At 41.1% G+C, this 23,359-nt stretch overlaps 1 protein-coding gene across 4 annotated transcripts in view; it reads right to left on the bottom strand.

Annotated features, from left to right (window-relative positions):
* Positions 1–219: 219 nt before the first annotated feature.
* The window catches only part of DMD (dystrophin), a 1,279,927-nt gene continuing 1,256,787 nt past the window's right edge, over positions 220–23,359 (bottom strand). For all 4 annotated transcript variants that reach the window (XM_063126497.1, XM_063126496.1, XM_063126495.1 and 1 more), the window contains exon 78: positions 220–675. In XM_063126497.1, coding sequence (XP_062982567.1) covers positions 578–675 — 98 coding nt within the window. In that variant the 3' untranslated portion in view covers positions 220–577. The remainder of the gene's footprint in view (positions 676–23,359) is intronic.

A 23,359-nucleotide genomic window follows, 5' to 3' on the forward strand; every position in this document is an offset into this window, starting at 1 on the left:
CTGGAAGTTCAGGACAATATTATTTTTTTAAGCCAGTGCTAGTCAGACACAAACAATGAGAAACGTACATTGATAGTTTTGGTGTTTGCAGAACTTTGATTCAGAAAGAAAAGAACACAGAACATGAAGATCTGTCTGGTACAATTACAGAGCTGAAGTGATGCGAAACAAATGCACTGCCTCATTGTTTTTGTTTGTTTTTGTTTTTATAGGGATTTATATAAACTTTTTTTATAAAGCACACTTTGTTTACAATCTTTCTTTATAACGGTTATAAATTTTTTTAAACAACCCAAAATGCGTTCCATATAAAGAAATGGCAAGTTATTTTGCTATCAAGATTTTACATGTAGTTTTCTTATATTTTTTTTTTGTACAATTGCATAGACGTGTAAAACCTGCCATTGTTAACAAAACAATAACAGACTTAAGAAACTACTGAAATCTACAGTATAGTACCACTACCCTTCACAAAAATATAGATTTGTTTTCATGTAAACGCTTACAGTCTAATTCTTTGTCATATGAATATTATAAAAACCATGCGAGTACGCCTGAAGTTGTAAAACACATCTTGCTATTCTAACACCTTGTTGTCAGTCATCACTGTCACTAAGGTTTCCATTGCTCGGCCCAAATCGTCTGCCATGTGGAAAAGGCTGCCTACATTGTGGCCTGTAAAACAAAGGAAAAAGAGATTACACAAATGAAAGCTGTACTGTGACTAATTTTGAAAACTCCCATGTCTATTATACAAGAAAGAAAATAAAAAAGAAAGAAATACATATAGAGTTAGATAATTTGAAGTAAAATAATATACACTTCCATGCAAGGGCAATTGTCAAATAATGTGAGGTTCTTTAACACTGCTAGCAAAAGTCTGTGAAACCTGCAGAGAACTTTTTAGCTGGCAGCACACTGAGTTTTTAAAATCAGAGACATAGCAAATCAATTTCAAAGGTACATGCATGAAAACCCTTGGCAGAAACTCCAAAATTAAATGTGCATGTGAAAGCCTTTGCTACACAAGTATTTGCAAATGAATCAATTAAAGTGAATAACAGCTAACCTGATCAATCATAATCAACCAAAACAGCTTGACTGGAGAAATTGCCAAAGTGCTAATTGATGTTAATGAGAGTAAGGTCTCAGGTGAAACCTCCATTGGCGACCAAATTGCAGAATTAAACTAACCTACATAAATTCACTGAATCTTTTAAAACACTGTTGCTAATTAAAGGAAGTTGGTTGCATAAACTCCAATGTCAAGGGAGAAAGCTGGATATGTCAGCTTAAGTTAGTTATTGTTGGTTGTCTTGCAGTAATGCTCTTTTTATGATTTATTATGTTAAGAAATCACATTTGATGGATTTTTGTTAGGTGGTACTTATTTAACCCATTCCTGATAAATTTGGATCTTGATATACATGTAAGTCATCACACTGTAGAGACAGCAACATAGAAAGGGCAGATGTAGGACATGTTAGAGGGGAAAGACCAGAATGGGAAGTCAGACAACCTCAACAAAAACATAGCCAGGCACCTAGATGAAAATAGTGTGCATATGCAAATATGTTTCATTGGGTCAGATGCATATTCAGTGTGGATTTCTACAGTCCTCACATTCCTGATTTTCAGACTAATATGGGAATAACTGTATGGCCAATGGGAACTAGTCAGTCTATGTGGCCCACCTTACAATACAAATTATTTCAGCATAGGATTGTGTGGTTCTAATGTCATACTGTTTTTTTTCCTATTACTGTTCACTGTGCTACTGGTTTAGTACTAAAGCTGGAACACTAGAAGCAGCGGTGTCCTTCATTATTAGTACTAAATTATGATTTGGAATGCACTCTCCTATGTTAAGCCCAATACTCTATTGATTGCACCAACTACATATTTAACTCGTGTAGATTTTGTACCCCACATACCAGCTGATGGCTCTTAAAGGAAGTTTACAAAAAATAACTAAAATAATACATAATGGAAGACAAAGCAATTATGCACTATGCAGATATAAATTAAAAGGAAGACAAGAGAAAGTCTCAACAAATAAAACGTCTTTACCCTTTTCTGAAAAGAAAAATTCCACACCAAACTTTCTTGGGAGGGGAGTTCTGTAAAAAGGGTGGCACGAGCAAAATGGTACTGTTTCTGCTCATACCTGCTTTTCCCCTGCTGATGGAAGCAGCCGAATAACCCGAATGGGTCTTGAAAGACCACCTTTTACCATATGAGCCTAACTGCACTTCCCCTCTGGCTGAAATGGAGTAGGGTCTTCTCAGCAGTAGGGTCTTCTCAGCAGTGGTGCCAAAATTGTAGAACTCTCCCCTTAGGGATGTGTATATTACTACTACCCTGATGATTTTTAATTAGCTGGTCAAGCAGTATTGGCTTTTGGGTTCTGTGACTGATATTGTTCTGTATTCCAGATACTGCAGACATGTTTAATGTTTTGACATATTGCATGCCATTTTTATTGTTTCTGGATTGCTTTAATATCATGTATTTAATTCTTCTAGGTTTTCAAATAAATAACAACAACACATGACATTCATTATTAGGGAAGGTCCATTGCTCAGTGGTAGAGCACAGTGCGTTGCATGCAAAAGATCCCAAGTTCAATCCCTAGCATAGGGCTAGAAGAATTCCTGCCTGAAACCCTGGAGAGCTGCTGCCAATCAGTGTCAATAATACTGGGCTAGATGGACCAATGGCCTGACTCTGCGTAAGGCAGCTTCCTATGATGGAAAGGGACTACAGCTTCTCTGACCCACCATAAAAATTCTTAAGTCCAATAGTGCATGCCCCAGATTCAGTTTTTTTTCTTTTCTTTTTAAAATGGAAACATTTCTCCAGTCAGAGCCTGAACAATCACCCCTGTCTAAGATGAGCAAGGCAAACTTCCAGAGACAATGTAACATCTTTTTATATGAGCAAGTACCCAGGACCACATTTTTACGCAACCAGAAAGATACTGTCTCTGTAGGAAAAGAAATGCAGACTGTTGCATATCATATCTGCACAAGTCCTCTTAATTATGATTGTGCAGGTTTGGAAGTCATGAAAATGAGGCAAAGTAGCTATTTGCATGTGTGTATGTTTTCAATTGCAGTGTGCATGTTTTACCTGTATTAATAGCTCTCTGTAAAAGAAAAAAAGTTTGTGAAGTGTGCACAGTTTGGTGTGCTTTTATCTTTAATTTGTTTTTAAAAAGTTTTAAACATTTTAATTAAATGCTTTAGCATTTTTATTAAAACCATTGTCAATAATATAAAAATAATTTATTATTATTTATTTATTTATCATATTTATACCCTGCTCCTCATCCAAAAAAGGCTCTCGGAGCGGCTTACACTTAGCAAAAAAAAGACAGTCCCTGCCCTCAGGCTTACAGTCCAATAAAGACATGACACACAAGGAACAGGAGTTCAGGGGGGAGGGAGGGGGGAGGAGAGAGAGAGAGAGAGAGTCCAACAGGAGCAGGCCATGATGTTTCTTCTGCCTGCTCCTGTCCCCTTGGTCTTTCTTCTTCCCCACAGGGCCAAGATGACAGTTTGCCCTGTGGGGGTGGGGGAAGAGTCCAACAGGAGCAGGCTAAAAAACCATTAAAACCATTGTCAATAATATAAAAATAATAATTGAAAACATACTATAGAAGTAACAGTTATTTGTGGAGGCAGACCAAACTAAGGCTTATTATTTAGTGACCCGAATTGATTTTATAAATTAATCAGTGGCTACTATCTCCTTTCAAAAGTACTTTCCCATCTCTTCATGCCTTTAATCCAAGTTCACCACTTCCTTGCAACACACATTTTCTATTATAAAAAATTAACGAAGCTTATATAGAAGTAGATAAATTCTAGTTTCTATACATATTAAAAATATAAATGCTTCACTCAGTGGCAGATATTTCAAATTATTTTTAAAATTCTATCTCCCTGTATCCTTAAAGACAAATTAAAATCAAAATATATGAAATTCTACACATTTTCTATACTTCCACTTGTGTTTTTTTTTTTCTTTTTGGTGCTAATTTTTTAAAAAAAAGTAATTTATGAAAGCAATGTTACATATTTCACTTAGAATTAAAACGTATTATTATGATTGTGCTTACTTTGATATTATGATTTCCAGTCTTCATATTTTGTTAACCATCATAACAGAGTAATTATTTGCATAAAACAAGTGTTCTACTTCAGATGTAACAGAGGGAAAGTAAGCACACAAAGGTCTCGTTTAGGATCTATTTTAGCCTGAGCCAGGGGTGGGCAACTTGTGGCCCTCCAGATGTTTTGACCTACAAGTTGCCTACTCTTGGCATCCAGGGTGCTTTCAGTATGCCCTTGACCAGCAAATCTGATAGCCCCATTCTAATTATCACCAATTCGTAGGAATGAATTGGCAATTCAGGTGAGGGGCTGTAGCTCAATGGTAGAATACACGCTTTGCATGCAGAAAGTCCCAGGTTCAATCCTGGCATCTTTAGGTCAGACTGGAAAAACTCTTGACTGGAATCATGAAGAGCTGCCGCCAGTCAATGTCAACAATATAGGGTTAGATGAACTCATTGTCTGACTCAGTGGGTCAGCTTTCTAGATTCCGAAGCTTGAAATGCACAAAAACCTGTCATATGTGGAAGCTTGTAACTGCAGTCTACTTTCATTATTTTATACTGTGTGCTACATAGAAATGTAGGCCATTTTACCTAAAGCTTTCCATTTATATCTAAGCACGAACAATTTCTGAAATGCCAGATTTCTTATATAAGAGAAATGTGATTGATATTTGTTTGGCTTAGAATCAAGAACATTGAAGTTCCAAGTGCCACTACACTGGAATACTTTGAGAGTTTTAGCTTTACTTACTTTACGAAGCTGTTCAACTTTCAAACATTATACTTGGTGGAAGATCAAGAGGTTAACATTTATTTATTACACTAGCTGTACCCTGCCACGCGTTGCTGTGGCTCAGTCTGGTTAAATTGAAAAGAAAGAAAAGACAAAGCGGATGTTTCTAATATGTTTAATTTCACAATGCTTGTGGATATACAATATTTTTAGTTGTTCCATTGTCTGTGTAGATATAGAGATTGTCTGGTTTGCCGACTCTAGAACACGCAACATATAATTGTCCATGTGAGAAGCAATCTGTGTCTAGATCTAAACCGCACAATTCTAAAGATTGGCCCTGAGCTTTGTTGATGGTGATTGCAAACGCCAATCGAATTGGGAATTACAATCTCTTTAATTGAAATGGCATATCTGTTGGAATCATAGGAATGCGAGGAATGAGGACATCTTCACCTTTGAAAGGTCCTGTCAAGATTGTTCCTTCTATGACGTTGCTCATTAATTTTTTTACTGCAAGCCGTGTGCCGTTGCAAAGTTTTGGCTGGTTGATATTTCGCAACATGATAATTGGCATGCCGATTTTCAATTGCAGTACGTGCGGTGGCATCCCTGGCAGATCGAGTGAATTCAAAAATTCTGTTGGAATTCTGCTTCATCTGCTTCCACAACAGTGTCGATGGACTTGTATGTGACTGCCTCGCTTTGAATCTTAGATTGAATAATATTGTTAAGTTCATAGACGTTTTTGTTCTTGGTCGCAAGAATAGCTCGTTCACTCAGCCAATCGTGATTCTTATAATTGGTTTGAATATTTGGAAATACTTTTTCAACTAATTCTTCTTTTGACGTCACTAAATTACAGAAGTTAGGAGGTAATAAAATTCGTCCTGAGGTTAGATCAACCAGCACCTTTCCGTTCCCAATTTCCAGCAATTGACGTGAGAATATCTCAGCTGATCGATCGTTTTGCAGCTGGACACACATATTTGTAGTTAATTTTAATGTCTTTACGTGTCGCCACAAAGTAGAGTATTTCAGGCAAGCATTTATTTCGTCCGCTGGTGTCGATCGAGGAATTACTGGTAATGTTTGCCTGAAATCTCCTGCAAGCAATATTAATGCGTTCCCAAATGGTCTGATGTTTCCACGCAAATCTTGCAATGACCTATCAAGAGCCTCGAGTGATTTTTTGTGTGCCATTGTGCATTCATCCCAAACAATAAGTTTGCATTTTTGTAATATTTTTCCCATGCCGGATGCTTTGGAAATGTTGCATGTGGGAGTTTCAATGACTTGTATGTTTAATGGCAATTTCAAAGCGGAATGAGCAGTTCTTCCACCAGGTAGCAATGTCGCAGCTATTCCGCATGACGCAAGAGCTAAGGCTATGTCATTTTGGGATCGAATTGCTGCCAGAATCAATCTAATTAGGAACGTTTTACCAGTTCCTCCTGGCGCATCTAAGAAGAAGATTTCTCCAATCCCGTTATTGATGTTTTTCATTATTTGATCGTAAATGCGTTTTTGCTCAAGCGTTAGCTTAGGAATATTTGATTGCACATACGACAAAAGATCATCCGTGTTGTAATTTTGTTCACGACGCAATTCTACATCGAACGAAGCAGCAACAGTTCGATTCGGTGATGGCATTCCCAATTGATTGAGAACTTTGTTTGAGATTTCTAAGCAGAAATCTTCAATCATTATCAACGCTTCGTTGTAGATTTCTGGTGTGAAATCCATGTTCATATTTGAATTTTCTTTGCGTATTCAACGGAGAATATTTTCAGCCATGTCCGATTTATATTTCTCCCATAACTCTGTTGGAGATGAAGCAGAGCAGGCGGTCAATATGATTGCAAACAATGCACGAATTTGATTTGGATGTGACGTGTTGCACGCGTCATTAATGCATACATCCCAGTGTCGGTCGTTCTCCAATAAATTCAGAGCTTGACATGCACTGCGGAAAGTGGCATGTGTAACGCCGTTGACAATTCTCAATTGATGGAAAGACGTTGGGCCGGGCACATTTACCAACAGCATGCGAAGAAAGAAGCATTCATCTTGATTGGGATGCACGGTGTACAGTCTGCCTATCGTTGTTTCTTTGAATATGTCAGGTTGTCCGTCGACTCGCTGTCCTCGTTTGCATCGTTGAAATGATTTTCTACTTGCATTCCATGTGTATGTAGGCACTTCCGAATACAGCAGTGTTTTTGCAAATGCATCATTTTGACATAACGTGAAGAAAGCAGTTAACGTTGTAGCCGGTGGATTCAGGGCTATTTTTTCCACATTTGCAGCTGTGAAATAAACGCGTTGTCCATTTTCTAGATGTACTGCTAAGTGAACAACAGCTGGACTTCGTTCATGTATGGGAAATGATAGAATTCGCCATGCAGCTTCATTGCTGCTTATGTATCTTCCAGCCTGATACTGTGCTATTTCATCGATATGTATGACCGCATTCCTATCACTTATTTCTGGTTGCACGCCAAAAACTGCCATGTTGCTGCCTTTATTCACGTACTTACAAATGTATTTTATTGATTTTACAGAGTTACAGTATTCCACGTTTATGTGCGCTTTGTATGTTTTTGATAGCAAAGGCGAATATGGAACAACCCACCGGTTATCTACTTCGATGTCACCGTTTCGCATTTTTATGGTTGCTATTTTTTCGCCATCTTCTGCTGATCTTCGTCTGTATAAAGGATATCCATCGTTTCCTGTAACTGTGTTGGATATTAATGCTCGAGGATATCGCTTAGAACATTTTCCGTCTATCATGCATGGTGAATTTGGATTCAGTGTACCACAAGGTCCATGTATCATATTTTTCGTCACAACTTCATGCAAATCCTTATCGACGTCGGCATCTGGTATTTCAGCGCATATTACACTGTCAATTTCATTTGAAGTGATTTTGTTTTTGAGCCAGATTAGTATATGTGCGTGTGGCAATCCTCTCTTTTGCCATTCCACTGAGTACATCCAGCAGCGCACAGACCCAAACACTTCATATTTTACCATGAAATCCATCAGCGATTTCAGCTTCTGTCTGAAAACACGTGCTGTGATGTCATGCCTATCCACCGGCGATTGGCCAGGAAGTAAGAGCTGTTGTATATCGTCCCAAGCTGGATTGCATGTGAATGTAATGAATAGGTCTGGACGGCCGTAGTGACGAACATACGCAATTGCATCTTGAGCGTACTCATGCATATGACGTGGACTGCCTGTATATGAAGATGGCAAAATTGTCAGTCTTCCAACGTTAGTTGTATTACCGTCATTTACAACTGCATCTCGCAAATGAACGTATTCTTCTGAGCGAAGCTTGGTCTGATTTAAACGGATGAATATCAAACGTTCTGTTTTTATTTTTGCATACATATCTACGATGTATTGGTGAAACAATTGACGGCATTTCAAAATGTGATTGTCTTCATTTTCTCGAATCATTAATCGGTATGAATAATAGTTCATTGCGCTGCATTTCATATCTGTTTCTTCGCCATTGACTGGATTTATCATCTTAACGTTGAAGTGATATCCATCGGCACCATCCCAAAAAATGATTGGATATTGCAGGGCATCGTAGCATCGATGAGTTTCTGCAATTTTTTTCAATTGATTGTTTTTCCGATGAATAACAATATCTCTAGGTTGAAATTGATCTCCGACTATAACAATTGCCACTTCGTCTATAGTTGGAGCATTGAATCTTCGCACATGTTCTCCAGCAGGCGTTTTGTCAGCATGATTAACAATCTTGTGAGTATTAGATGGCATCATGTTAATTGCTGTTTTGAACAAATGTACTAAATTGTTTTTTTCGTGAAGTAGCTGTTGCAGTTTTGAAACAATGGACCTTTTTATGCCGGTATAAATTCCGCAGCGTGCATTCAATTCATCATTGCCATCACCAATGAAATACATTTGTAGGAATTTATGTTGACTATCTTGAAACGGAAGGAAGGAGCCGGCTTTATGATAAATTTGTCCTTTGACTTTGAAAGTTGGCATAAATGGAGCTGTGATGATTTCTGCGCCGAACTACGTCATTTGGAAGCATATGTTAGATAGGAAATGCTTTGATTCAGCGGTATATCCGGCAAGCAAAGTTTGTAATGGCTCTGGTGGTTCTCCAAGTTGAGGCAGTTTAATTTTTCCAGCAGCACAACACATTCCTTTTGTTTCTCCATTAAATTTAAGAGCCTTGCAATAAGGACACACTTCAGTCATAGTGCCGATGAGAACATGCCGCCTCAAACTATAATCATCAGCTGGGTTGTACCGGAATGCAAGGCGATTGTAATCGTGTGATTGTTTACCACGGAGTCGTGTTTGACGCTGATGTGCTGTTTCTCGTTGACGTCTTTCAGCCCCTCTCAGCCTTTTGCGTTCATTATGTTGAGAACAAAGCAGATCTGTAGCTGTAGTACGCGATTGCCGTGCTCGCAACCGTGCATCCTCAAGTCTGGCTGAACGTTGCTTGGCTGGTTCCTTGGCACGTATTTGAGCCATTTTTTTTCTTTTTTTCTCATTTGCTGAAGCCCGTTCTTCCTGAATCTGATTTGCAATTTCTCGTCGCAGTGCTTCCGCTCTGCGAGTACGACGACCTAAGTGTGATCTTCTGCGAGGCATTATTTGGATGAAGTAAAGCAGTTTGTTTGGTTTTTAAAAAAGGGGTTTTTTTACGTTGAGGTTGTTAGTGGAAACTCATGGCAGTTACCTTTCTTCTGAACATGTAACTGTCACAGGTGTGACATCTATATTCACTCAGCCAATTGCGGGAGTACATGCAAATAGGAGAGGAGGCAGAGGCAGCGGATTGGCCTACTGGTTGGTGATGTCACAATGATCAGCAGGACTGGTTTTGAGGAGGCCTATTTCTTCGATTTTAAGACAAATCTTTGACCCCATAGAGAACATAGTTACATAACAACGCTCGCATATTCGAACGCAACGCTGTGTCAAAATTTCAAAGCAATCGGTGAAGAACTTTCGGAGATATAACGACAGTAACGAACTGTCTTTTTCATTTTTATTTATATAGATTTCTATAGCGCCCAATAGCCAGAGCTCTCTGGGCGGTTCACAAAAATTACTGTGAATACTTTAAAATAGTGCAGCACCAACTACTTTCAATTCAGGAATACGTAGAAAAGTGTAGAAGATAACAAATTGGCTTATCAGCATCTTTGCTGGTGGTTCCGATTCCCCCCCCCAATATATATAACTTACACAACACTTTAAGTTCCTTTTCTTGTGTATCCTTACAACCACTTTATAAAATAATTACAATGTTTATTTTACAGTTGTAGGACTGAAAACAAGAGAAAAACCTGCCCAATGACACTCAGGGAGCAGCACCAAAAACACCCTCTCTCAGGTTGCCATCAAACGTGCTTCTGAAGGCGGTGGCTTTAAAAGATGGGCCTCTCCAGACATTTTTAGGAACTGGGCAGAAGATAGCCTCATCCCAAGCTGTTTAGGGCTTTATAGGTCATAACCAGCACTTTAAATTCTGCCTGGAAACAAACTGGTAGCTAGTGAAGCTGTTGTAACAAGGGAGTTGAATGCTCCCTGTAACCAGAACTGGTCAACTGTCGGGCCGCACCATTCTGAACAGGCAGATGTTTCTGAACAGGTTTTGTTCAAATGGGATGTAACTAATGCATGCTTAGCTGTTTTGAATCTGTATTTTCAATTTTTGCGTTGCTGCTTGGTTTTATTCTGGTCATAGTTTTATATTTTAGTTTTAAGCTTTTATATTTTACATTGTTTTACACTGTTCCTTGAGGTTTTAGTTTTTGTTACCCACCCAGAGAGCTCTGGCTATGGGATGTTATAGAAATAATGTTGTTGTTCTTTTTCCACCTTAAAGAATTCAAGGTGACATACATAATCCTCCTCCTCTCCATTTTATCCTCACAACACCAACAACCCTGTGAGGTAGCTTGAGCTGAGAGTCAGGGACAGGCCCAAAGTCACCTAGTGAGCTTCATGGCCAAGTGGGTGAAGAACTCAGATCTCCCAGTCCAACACTCTAGCCATTACACCACACTGGCTCTAGCCTGTGTTCTATTGGACTTGTACCAAGTTTTCTGCCAGTGTCACTCTACTCAATATCCCACTCGTTTCATCATCTGCAGCACCCTGAAAAACCAGGGTGGGTGTTTGGCTCCACTCTGTGGGAGACCACACCCAAGAACAATTGTGTCAACTGCCCAGGCCATTTCTCCATTCCGGACATCAACCAAGGTTTCAACAGAATTGCCTGCTGAGGTGACAGGAAAATCCCTAAGATCTATCAGAAAACCATCTTCTGGAGCAGGCTATCTTAAGTAGTCCCCTGCCCCTACAGAGGCTCCAAGTCTAAAATCTACCAGGTAGTACTCTGTCCATAACAATGGAATTATAGAAAGTTCCTCCATCCCCAGATCATTCATCACCCTGCTCTACACAGAAAACCAGATCCAAAATGTCTCCTGCTGAATCAGTGAGGCCAGATACTAATTGGGACAGATTCACGAATTTCTGAGTCACTCCCATCAAGATGACCTCAGCATGTATGTTGAAGTTCCCCAGCACAAGCCACGGAAACCCCAGCACCTACCCTGAGACCATCTTGACTAGCTCAGGAAGGGAGACTGTTGAGCAGGGGATGGGCTGTACACCAATAGAATCCCTATATCCACCTTCAGATACACACACTCAAAACTTGGAAGACTATGGGAATGGGATGGGGCACCTGGACAGGGGGATAGAATCATGAGAGACCATTGTGACTCTGCCTCCCCACCCTCCAGCTCTTGCCTGCTGCAACAGAGAACCCAGGTGTGCAAAAATGGGGCAGATTTATTTCCCAGTCTCATCCAACCCAGTCTCCATGATACAGAGCAGGTTGGCATACTCATCCAAGAACAAATCCTGGATTGCTGCTGTTTTTCCATTCACCATTCTGGCTTTCATCAGCAGTACCTTCAACCCACGGTGACTGTCACTAGGGTTACTCCGGCTCTCTGATATTGGAGACAGATTGGGAGCAACTAACACTCTATAGCGTTTCCCAGCCCCATAATGACCTAACTGCCTTCCATCACCATATCTCCCTCTGCCTTCTACAGTTCCAGTGGATGCTCCCTGTATCCATCCACTTATCTATGTCTTTTTAAAAACATTTATCCTGCCGACAAGCAATAATTGAATCAATATATGTACCCAAGAAAGCAGATGTACAGTCTCTTCTCTCCTCTTTGTCCAACAGATTGGGGAGCATTCTCCCTAAAGTGGCTCCCCCAAACCTCTTTAGTGTTGCCCCTTCGATAGTGGGCCCGCCCACAGGCTGCTCAGCTTTTTATGCACCAGCCCATAGGAGTTGATGCATTTGTTGCAGCTGACAGGAGGTCTCTTGGAGCAAGTGCAAAATCAGGGGTCTGGTCCTGTGAAAAGGCAATGTTTTCTGGTCCCAAAAAGTAGAAAGGTAAGAAGCATGGTAGTAAAGCTATAGTCTACCTGGGCAGTAACTCTTCAGGATGATATCAAATTCCAGAACAGTTATCTACAAGACCACACTGGCTTTCATATGTACTTTAATGCAGCATAGTGGAGCCCCTGGGTATTAGTGACATTCTGGTTGGTGCAATGCTAAAATTGCAAGCTTAAGGAATATGTCGTTTATACCTCTCAACCCTCTCTTCTAAAAGAGCACAACTTATTATTTTCCTACATATTTGCAGCTAAGTACTTCATATGAAGTTTCAGGACATAGGCTAAAGCCAAATTATGATTTCACACGTTATGAACCATAAAAAAAAAAGATTTTATGGCAACATTTTCATCTCAATTCTCCCTTGCCAAGTTAATATCTTTTGTAAGGGCCTGATGGAAAACAGTGCATTATTACTATTTCTGATGTTTTGATGTGGATTGAAAGTTGAGAGGTATTACATATTAGAGCACACCTGTGAAATGTACTTAGCAACACACATGCTGCGTCACAAATGCCAGACAAGAAAAGAAGGGTGCAGCAAACAAGAAGCTATTGCAGTGAGCATCAGACTCACTAACCTCTCTCACTGGCTTTCCAGGGATATTTCTTCCTTTAGTAACAGAAGTATCAGAAAGAAAAGGGGGGTAAAACACAAATACAGAAGTACTTCAGTGATCATTATGGAACTGAATTCAAAAGAGACATTAAAAAAACCCTGAGATGTTACATTGTATTTAAGTGTATAGAACATTGATCACCCAGCTAAGTGTAATAATAAAATGTAGAGGAAGAGAGTTACTAAATTTATTGATAAACCTTTTCCTTGCAAAAAATACTTTAACAGATACTCTAAATGCATTTTCTCAGTATGGCTTGATTTAGTAGCCAACTTTTGTGCTAAAATGTTTTATTATCTATATGGTAGAAACAAATGATAGTTTGACATAGAGATGGTCCACTGAAATGAATGGGACAAGTCTCATTCATTTCAATGTATTTACTCTATGAAGGACTAACAGTAGATTCTACCCACAGTACTGAAGGGGTCTGATAGTGTCCTGTTTGCTACTGCAAGTAATTATCCAACTTAGCACTACTGCATGCTCAAAAACAGTATTAAAATATTCTCAGTGGCAAAATAAGAATGACAATAATATGCAGAGAATCTGATCTTGGCTGGACAAAATGAATGTGATCCAGCTAAATTACTCACAGTTTAGCTCCATTAAAATGAATTGGACTAAAGTATGACTTAGTCTAGAACTAACTTACTATACATATATAGTGGGGAAAATCCTCCTTTACTCAATCCTTACCATCTTTGACATGAACTTGAATGTGTGAAAAAAGAAGCGGTCAAAATAATACTGCAAAGTATTCAATTAAATCTTATCAGGGGAGTTTCACATTCATGTCTAGAAACCATTGAGCAGATTCCAAAGATTTATTAAGGAGCTGAGTCCATAATTTATCTTTATTTTTTATTTTTTTTAAAAAAGACACAATTATGCAATTCTTGTTAAAGGGATCATTTTGTACTTTGTGATCCTACTTTTCCAATAATGGTGGCTTAATAGTGACTAGTACTAGAGTTAGTTAAATCAGAGGTGGTTCATTTTCCTTGTTGGAAAATGGCATATTGGATATGATATTTTATTTTCATGTGGGATTGCAGTTTTAAGGAATTCCTGAAAACATTAATAGAAGAATCAAGAATAAAAACTGTGGAAAGTGGTCCTAAACATACCTCTCATGTATTTATAAATCTGCATACTATTCACTAGCGCTTGGGCATAGTGGAATACACACACAATCTATTGGCTTTGATGTCTCTCACTCTGTACCATACAAGGAGTGCAATGGTTTATTATTATGTTTTAGAAAATTTACTTATAGGCTTACTACAAGTATATTCTATACTAAGAAAAATATAATAAAAAGTTCCAGTTCTGCATTCTCATTTCAAGCAGTGTAACAGATTCAGCACTTATGTGGACTTCGATCAAAATAATAATTGTATAGTTTAATGGAACAGCTACTCCACTAGTCTTGACAGGAAGACCTTCTTGGGGCAGATGTTGCTCTGTTAACTGTAAGGCAACAAATACATGTTGAGTCCTGCTAGATTAAAACCAAGTGAAGAAAAATCAACTTGTGGCTCAATGGATGTGTCAAAGTTCAGATTACTCTGTGGCCTGGTTCACACAACACGCTTAAACCATGCTGTTTAACCACAAAATGGTTAACACAATGCATTGACCTTAATGCATTCCATTAAACATTTTGTGGTTAAGCAGCATGGTTTAGCATGTTGTCTGAACCAGGCCACTCTGATGAAAATACTGGTTTCGGTCAAATTTATCCCAGTCTAAAATTTAAAAGACAATGTAAGACCCCCAAATCTCCACAAACACAACACAGCCATCAATTTCTCAAAAGTGTGACCTCCACTAGTCATGTCTATTAAAACCAATGAGTCATATTAGTCAAGACTAACTTTAATCCAATTGATTTCAACTTGACTTCTGCTTAACATTCTCTGAACTGGGAGCAATAATTTGCTAGCTTGTCCTAAGGATACCACCATATGTTTTATACATACCTCATAACCTAGTCAGAAATAGGATTTTTGAGTTTACATTTCAATGTTATTTCTTTGCCAAATTGAACAAGTAAGATCTCTATTAGGTATATACAAAACTCCCAGAACACCTAGCAATTTGTCCACAAGTATAGTGTGAAAGCAATTACTGTATGTCTGTTATCTTGCAGGGTTTAATAAACCACTAAAATGGTATTTAATACTACATTTCCACCAAATGTCAAGCTTCTGGCTTTGACATCTGTTTTGAGTTAGCACAGCAGCTGTGAAAAGCAGCTGCAACCACTATGAATTTGCTTTGAGCAAAGGGAATGCGGATGAAAACTGTACAGCATATAAGAAAAAGAAAATTCCTTAAGGACAGCAATCATCAGATACTCAGCAGAAATTCCCAGTGATAGAAGTGAAATGCTTTCTGCACCAACTTTCAGCTTTGCAGTGAATGAAGAGTTTCTTCTATAATGATTAAGCATTCTTAGCAGTTTTTAAAGTTAAAAGAAAGAGAAAGTGTAATGGCATCAGCTATTTTTCCTCCAAAAGACCTGCTTTCTTAGGTCAAAAGATATGCTAAATTTGCCTAAATGATAAAAATAGTAAAATATGGCTGAATAAAGAGTATAAATACTTGATGCCATCATAATTATAATATTGAAATGTTTTGCTATTAATCATCAATCCATCACTCTTCTGACGTTGAACCTATCACCGGTTATTTCCTGATTTTTCTGGAAACCCCAGAGAAAAATACCCATATCATAATGTGAACTTTTGGCTGGTTGGCTTCTTACTTAGCATAAGTTATTTCACTTTTTCAAGCTGCAGATTTATCAAAACTTTAATGAAATTGTCACACACTGCAATTTTTGCATTTCATCTCCATTTATCATCTTTTTATGATTTATCCCCTCTAAATCTATATGTATATATAAAACTGATAATATTCCATTCATCAGATGAAGTTGACTGAAATTTAGTGGTTTTTTGGAAAGGGAGCTCCATGATAGAACAATGTCCCTTTTTACTAAAAGAAAAAAAAGGAAAAGCCACAGAATTCCTTTATATTAGTTACATATATATCACAGAGTGGTCTGTGAAAAAGTTGGTGAAAAGCACATGAGAATCACCATCGTCATGTGTCACATACACTTTCTAGCTGTAATCCCATATGTAAAAGTATTTATAAGTAACACATAAAATATTCTGATTTTTTTCGTACATGTCAGTGGAGTATTTTCTCTGGCCAATAGTATGTCATACTCTCATGAAGAACTGATATTTCTTCATATGAAGTATATTCTTCTCTAATCTCTTCTACAATTGTCAACTAATGGGCAACACTCACATAGTTATGCAAATAGAAAATAATGGAATAGCCTTTCTGTATCACATTTAGCAGCCCCAGAGATATTTTCATTATTAACTAACACCCATAATTTAATTCTAAAATAATGAGATTATTATAATACAGACAGCACTATATCACTTCTTATAATACATGGTACATAACATTTATATTGTAATAATTTTATTCGTGAGCAAAGCAATCTTATTAGTCATGATGGGGAGATCTGTGGTTGAGCTACTGCCATTTCCTAAGCCTTGCTACTTTGTGCCAGTCAGGACAGGAAATGTGTGGGTGGAGTTGCTGTCAAAGATGTTGTCAAAAATGACAACAACATTTTTGCCTCCAATAGGAGGAAATTAACGATTACAACTTTTGGACTGGTGCAGTTTACGGCTTGTTTGGGGGATGTAGTATGGTAATAAAGGAACCTAAGATTCTATGCATTCTCAGCTGTGCCCAAACTGCCCCATTTTGGGCTCAGCCGCAGCTGCAGAAGACCACTGGTGGAGCAACCACAGCCACATATGTTGCTCAAGAAAGAAAAGGCTGCCTCTTTTAACCTGCCTCTTTTAACCTACATCTTATAGAACTATATTGCGGAAATAGACCGCTTTCAGGCTTGTGGGATCTGCTTTGTTTGTACTAGTTCCCTAAAATTCACCAACTAGAGACAAGTGTTTGCATATTGACTCAATGGGTCAGACACTTAGAATTAAATAAAAGGTCACCTCTGAGCACATGCTCAGCCTAGGAATTTGTTTTCATTACCAGAACTGACCTCTTCGCTTTTTCACACAAAAATCCACTCGTGCTCGTCTCCCCACCACCCTCACCCCCACCTTTTCTTTGTTTCAGGAAAGACAGACATTTAGGTGTTGTTAAACACCAGGAAGTAAGAAACCCTTGCCAATTTACTACAAGTCACCCAGAGATCTACCCTTTCGCCCACCCCTGCTATAAGGTAGTAGCCAGATTGACTAGTGACCTCTTCTTGAGCACTAAACATTTCTTTGAAACATGATTCAAATACGATCTATGCTCAGCTTAGACAAAGAAAGAAAACATTAGAAAAATAGATGTTGGAAGAGCTTCCAACTGATATACTGAACCCCAAACACTCTTATTAATGAAGAAGCATACTGTTCTACTTGATGTTTGGCTGAAATGGCTTTGGGTTACATTCTGCTTCTGGCACCAGAGTACAAATGTGTGCGTGCGTGTGTATATTCAGACTTGAAAATGGAAGAGAACACAGATACAAGAATTGTAATAAAACGGGGGGAAGGAAGGAAATGGCCATCCGAAGATGAACATCTCAAACTAAAATTTTCTTTTGAAAGCAGGAGCTCCTTTGCACATGCAGATTGCCCTCTTTCACTGAAATGAATGAATCCCTGTACAAGCAGAAGAAATCCATCTGCACATTCAAGCACAGACACAGCTCTGTATCAGAAAAATGGTATTGTAACCATTAATATTATATGGAGAAAAATGCAGGTTGCTTACCTGTAACTGTAGTTCTTCGAGTGGTCATCTATGCATTCACACATATGGGCTTTGCGCCTGCGCAGAGACCAGACCGGAACCTACTATAGCTGAGTGGAACGTTTTTGGCGGGAACCCCTCCCCCCACGCTACCGCGCATGTCCATGGGGTTCCCGCCCTTACCTCAGTTTACAGGAGTCCGACATCGTGCCCCCATAAACATGAGTGTAATAAAATAAAGTACATTCCATAATATAACAGTGTTATTTTTAAGTCTCACACCACCAAGTGGGGATGGTGGGTGGGTTGTGTGAATGCATAGATGACCACTCGAAGAACTACAGTTACAGGTAAGCAACCTGCATTTCTTCTTCGTGGTCTCTATGCATCACACATATGGGCGAGTAGCAAGCTGACATACCTTTGGAGGTGGGTTGGTGCATCATCTGAAGATCTCTGAAAGCACTGTCCTCCCAAATGAGCAGTCCTGCCTCGCACGGGTGTCCAAACTGTAGTGCTTGACAAACGTGGATGGAGTGGACCACGTTGCGGCTCTACAGACGTCTGCCAAGGGAACACCTCTGGTGAAGGCCACCGATGTTGAAACAGCTCTGGTGGAATGAGCCGTCACAGGTTTCACTAACTCTAATTTAGAAATAGAGTAGGCCAATTCTATTGTCTCCACTATCCAGCGTGACAACCGCTGGCAAGAGACAGGGAGTCCCTTAGAAGGCTCACCATAACAAATAAACAATTGCTTTGTTTTCCTTAAAGTCTCTGTTCTGTCTTTGTAAAAAGCAAGAGCCCTTCTTACATCGAGAGTGTGCAAGGAAGACTCAAGAGGTGTAGTTGGATTAGGGAAGAAAGCAGGCAAAGTAATATGCTGGGACAGATGAAAAGTAGACACTACCTTAGGTAGGAAGGCTGGATCTGTGCGTAGCACAACCTTATCCTTATGAAAGATAGTGTATGGGACATCTATCCTAAGAGCTCTAAGCTCACTTGCCCGTCTTGCCGATGTAATGGCTACTAGAAAGACAGTCTTTAAAGTAAGTAGCCTAAGGTCTGTCGAAGCCATAGGCTCGAAGGGTTTGCGTGTCAGTGCTTGCAGCACAACTGACAGGCTCCATGGTGGCACGATACTCTTCACAGTCGGTATCGTGTTCTTCAGACCTTTCAGAAATTTCTTGGTTGTTGGATGGGTAAAAGGTGTAAACCCATCTATACCTTGGTGAAAAGATGTAATCGCAGCAAGGTGAACCCTGATGGATGCGAGCTTAAGTCCTTGCTGGAAGAGTGTCAATAAATAATCGAGGATGAAAGACAAATGGCAAGATTCTGGTATTTGACCATCTTTTGAAGCAAAGTTCTGAAATCTTTGCCACTTTGCCGCATAAGCCTTTCTTGTGGAAGGCTTTAGTGCTGCTAATATAATGTGGTCCACAGTCAAAACTCTGATCCCAGAGGAGGAGTGGCTGTTATCCTCCATGCAGTCAACTTGAGGGTCGACAGATCTGCGTGTCGAACCTTGCCCTGGTGTCGAGACAGGAGCTTCGGTGTCGACGGGAGCCTGATGTAATTCCCCTTCGATAACCGAAGAGCGTGAGAGAACCACGTCTGTCGAGGCCACCACGGCGTGATCAGGATGCAGTTGGAGTTGTCCCTCTGGATCTTGGCTAGCACCCTTGTCAATAGTGGGAAGGGAGGAAACATGTACAGGAGATTTCTTCTCCAAGTCCTTGTGAAGGCGTCTCCTAGAGAGTGCTTTCCTCTTCCTGCCCTGCTGCAATACTTGGCGCAAATTGCGTTGTCTTCGGTAGCGAAGACATCGACAGAAGGGTGGCCCCAGTATAGAAAAAGGCTTTCCCGCACCTCGGCGTCGAGTTCCCACTCGTGGTCGACAGGGAAGGACCTGCTGAGGGAGTCCGCAATAACGTTGTCCTTGCCGGCTACATGGATCGCCGTCAGGTAAGTCCTTCTCTTTATGCACCAGTTCCATATCCTGAGTGCAGACCGGTTCAAAGGGTGTGATCTTGTTCCACCCTGCCTGTTGATGTATGCCACCACGGTAGTATTGTCCGTCGCGATCAAGACATTCTTGCCCTCGATCAACTGTGCAAATGCTCTTATTGCATTTTCTACAGCCATGAGTTCGAGGTGATTGATGTGCTGTTCTCTCTGGGATCGAGGCCAACGACCTTGAGCAGTAAGGGAGTTGCAATGAGCTCCCCATCCTTCTAAGGATGCATCCGTCGTGATCGTTACCGAAGGCGCCTGTTGTTGGAATGGAACGCCTTCGAGAAGAGTCGACATCGAGAACCACCATTTCAGCGATGCCCTGACTTGCTTCGGTAACGAAAGGTAAGTTCGTCGAGCATTGAGCCTGAGATCGAAAGTTCTTAAAAACCAGGTCTGCAATACCCTCATTCTGAGTCTTGCAAACCTGATGACTGCCGTAGTGGCTGCCATCAGGCCTAATAGTCTCTGGACTGTCCAAGCCGATACCTTCCGCCGGCTCTCGATGTCGATGGCTAACTGCTGCAAAGTGTTCGCCCTGGTTGAAGGTAAGTATGCTCTTCCGTCTCGAGAGGATAGGGTTACTCCTATGAAGTCCAACCTCTGCTGTGGGGTCAAAATGGACTTTTCGTGGTTCACCCAAAGCCCCAACGAGTCCAATAGGTTGAGGGTGGTTAGTATATCCGACTGGAGCGCCTCGCTGTTGTCTGCTACGAGGAGCCAATCGTCCAGGTATGGATAAACGTAAATGCCTTTCTGCCTTAGGTGGGCGCATACCACCGCCATGACTTTGGTGAAGACCCTCGGCGCCGTGGCCAACCCGAACGGAAGAACGGTGAATTGGTACTGGGATGTACCGATCGAAAACCGAAGGTAAGCTTGATGCGACTTCCTGATGGAGATATGGAAGTACGCATCCTTCAGATCCACCACTGCGAACCAAACGCCTTTTTGTAGAAGCTGTAGAATTGAAGCGACCGTTGTCATACGGAACTTCCTCGGGGTGATGAACTTGTTCAGTTGTCTTAAGTCCATGATCGGTCGAAGACCTCCATCTTTTTTCGGGACCGTGAAGTAACGAGAGAAAAATCCTTGATTGAGTTCCTTTGCGGGTACAGGAGAGATGGCTCCCTTCGATAGCAAGGTCTGTACCTCGAGCAGCAGAGGAGAGGATGGAGTCGTTACTTTCACGCCGGAAAAAGGAGGAAGGGCATCGAGCTCGATGGCATAGCCCGAGTTGATGATAGTGAGCACCCAGGAGTCTGTTGTAATTGACTCCCATAGATGGTAACGGGGTGCTAGGCGGTTCGCAAAAGGGGGTGGATCTGGGGCCGAAGAGTCAAACACGCTGCTTTTTAGAAAAGTCAGGTTGCCTCTTGTCTTGTTGATATCGGCCCTGGTATGGCCTCTTCCTTTGCAACTGCTGTTGCTGCTGCCGAAGTTGAGGCTGGTACTGAGGCCGGTATTGCTGGTGCTGTTGCAATGACGGTCTCATCCATCTCTTTGGCTTGTACTGAGGTGGAGGAGCAGTGAATCCCATCTTTTTAGCCGTTGTTCTGGCTTTGTAGATGGAATCCAGTGTTTCATCGGTGTTAGAATGAAAAAGTCCCTCGCCATCGAATGGCATACTTTCTATCCTCCACTTGGTCTCATGGCTCAGATTAGCCGATCTGAGCCACGCGTGTCTCCTTAGAGATATTGCGCCCATCATGGACTTCGAATGGCAGTCCACTTGGTGTCGAGCCGTGGATAACTGCTGCCTGGCGATGGCTGAAGCCTCATTTTGAAATACCCTCGCCAGTTCCTTCTTGTCCTCCGGAAGGTGTTCGCATAATGAACCCATCTTTTCCCATAAGAAAAGCTGGTACCTCGCCATCGTTGCTTCGTATGATGACGCTCTAATGCCTAGGGAAGAAGAGGAATAAATCCTTCTGCCAGTCTGGTCTAATTTCCTCCCTTCCCTATCCACCGGTGCCGAATGTGCCTTTTGAGATTGTCCTTGGGCTGACTCAACCACTATGGAGTTAGGCTTTGGATGTTGAACCAAAAATTTTGCGCCTTCCTCCTGGACTCGATAAAGAGTCTCTAATCTTTTAGATGTAGCCTGAGTCACAGCAGGTGTCTTCCAAGACTCTTGAGCAGTTTGCTTTAATGCATGTGGAATGGGGATAGCCAGTCTTTGATTGGTAGTAGTTTGGAACACATCATAAATGGGATCCACAACCGATTCATCCGTTTGATGGATATCTAGTCCTAACGCCTGTGACATCCTAAGCATATGGTCAGAGAACCTGACCATATCGTCCGACGGAGAGGAAGGGTAGTTCTCGTGAACCTCATCCTCCGGCGAGGGCATCGTTGGAGTTGCAGACACCCTCGATTCCGAGTCTGACGGGTAGTCTTGCTCAGGAGAAGACACCGTAACCACTTGTAACTGAAGTTGGTCTGTTGGTACCGTGGGAACTGCCTCGGTCGATGCCGAAGGTTGCATACGGTGTCGAGGAGTAGACACCCTCGATGCCTGATGGTCAGGCGATGCAGGTAATGGTAATCGGCACATCCTTGTCATAGGTGGTGGTTGCGCGTAGTAACCTTCCCGGGGACTCTCTCGATCCGGAAGGTAGTGCTGTGGACGGTATCGCTGCCATTCATAGTCTTCGTATCCCACGTGAGGATCGGAGTATCTGGAAGCTCCATCCCATTCATGGCGAGGTGTAAGTCTTGGCGACGGTTGAATTGGGATCAATCCCTGCAACGTCTGAGGCCTTGTAGGCTGTTGGAAAGAAGCCGCTGACGCAGAATCTCTTATTTCGCCCTCCGAAAGACTGAGCGAGCGCGTCGGTACCGTGGCCATCGGCACCGACTGAGATCTCGATGCCGAGGGAGGCCTCGACATCGAAGCGATCGGAACAATGGGAGGAGTAGAATGACTCCTAACCGCCTCAGGCGCTCGAGGAGACGCTAGGGTGGATCTCTCAGCGTCCCTCTTTTTCTTCTTCTTCTCCAGCTCAGAAGAAGGCTTAGGAGTTCTGGCTTTCTTTGAAATCTTCTTTGCCATAGAACTCGTCAAAGACCGGCCAGGTGTGAGGGGTATCTGTGCCCTATGAACTCTGGCTTGCACCTCAGTGCTGCGGTCTGCTGGTTTGTCGGTAACGGACTTACGGATTGCCGTTTTTTCAGTAACGGACTTACCAACTGCCGTTTTTTCCATACTGGGAGCCTCAGTAGCCTTGAGAGCTTTTTCCCACAATATAGAGCGAAGTCTGTCGGCTCTATGCTTCCTAGTTTGTTTTGTGAACGACATACAGTGGTGGCAGGCTTCCACCACGTGTCCTTCTCCCAAACAAACGAGACAAAGGGAGTGCCCGTCCGTCGGAGGAAGTTTCGCTCCACACCGTACACACTTCCTAAACGGGGCTTTCGTTGCCATACGGGCCTCAGGCGACCGAAGTCGCTGAGAGAAAACTATCTACAATTAATTTTTTTTTTTTTTTTTTTTTTTTTATATAGAAAAGAAAGAAGAATTAGGAAGAGAGTGAAGAATGAAG

Source organism: Elgaria multicarinata, chromosome 5 (assembly GCF_023053635.1).
Source record: "Elgaria multicarinata webbii isolate HBS135686 ecotype San Diego chromosome 5, rElgMul1.1.pri, whole genome shotgun sequence".
NCBI classification, from domain to species: Eukaryota; Metazoa; Chordata; class Lepidosauria; order Squamata; family Anguidae; genus Elgaria; species Elgaria multicarinata.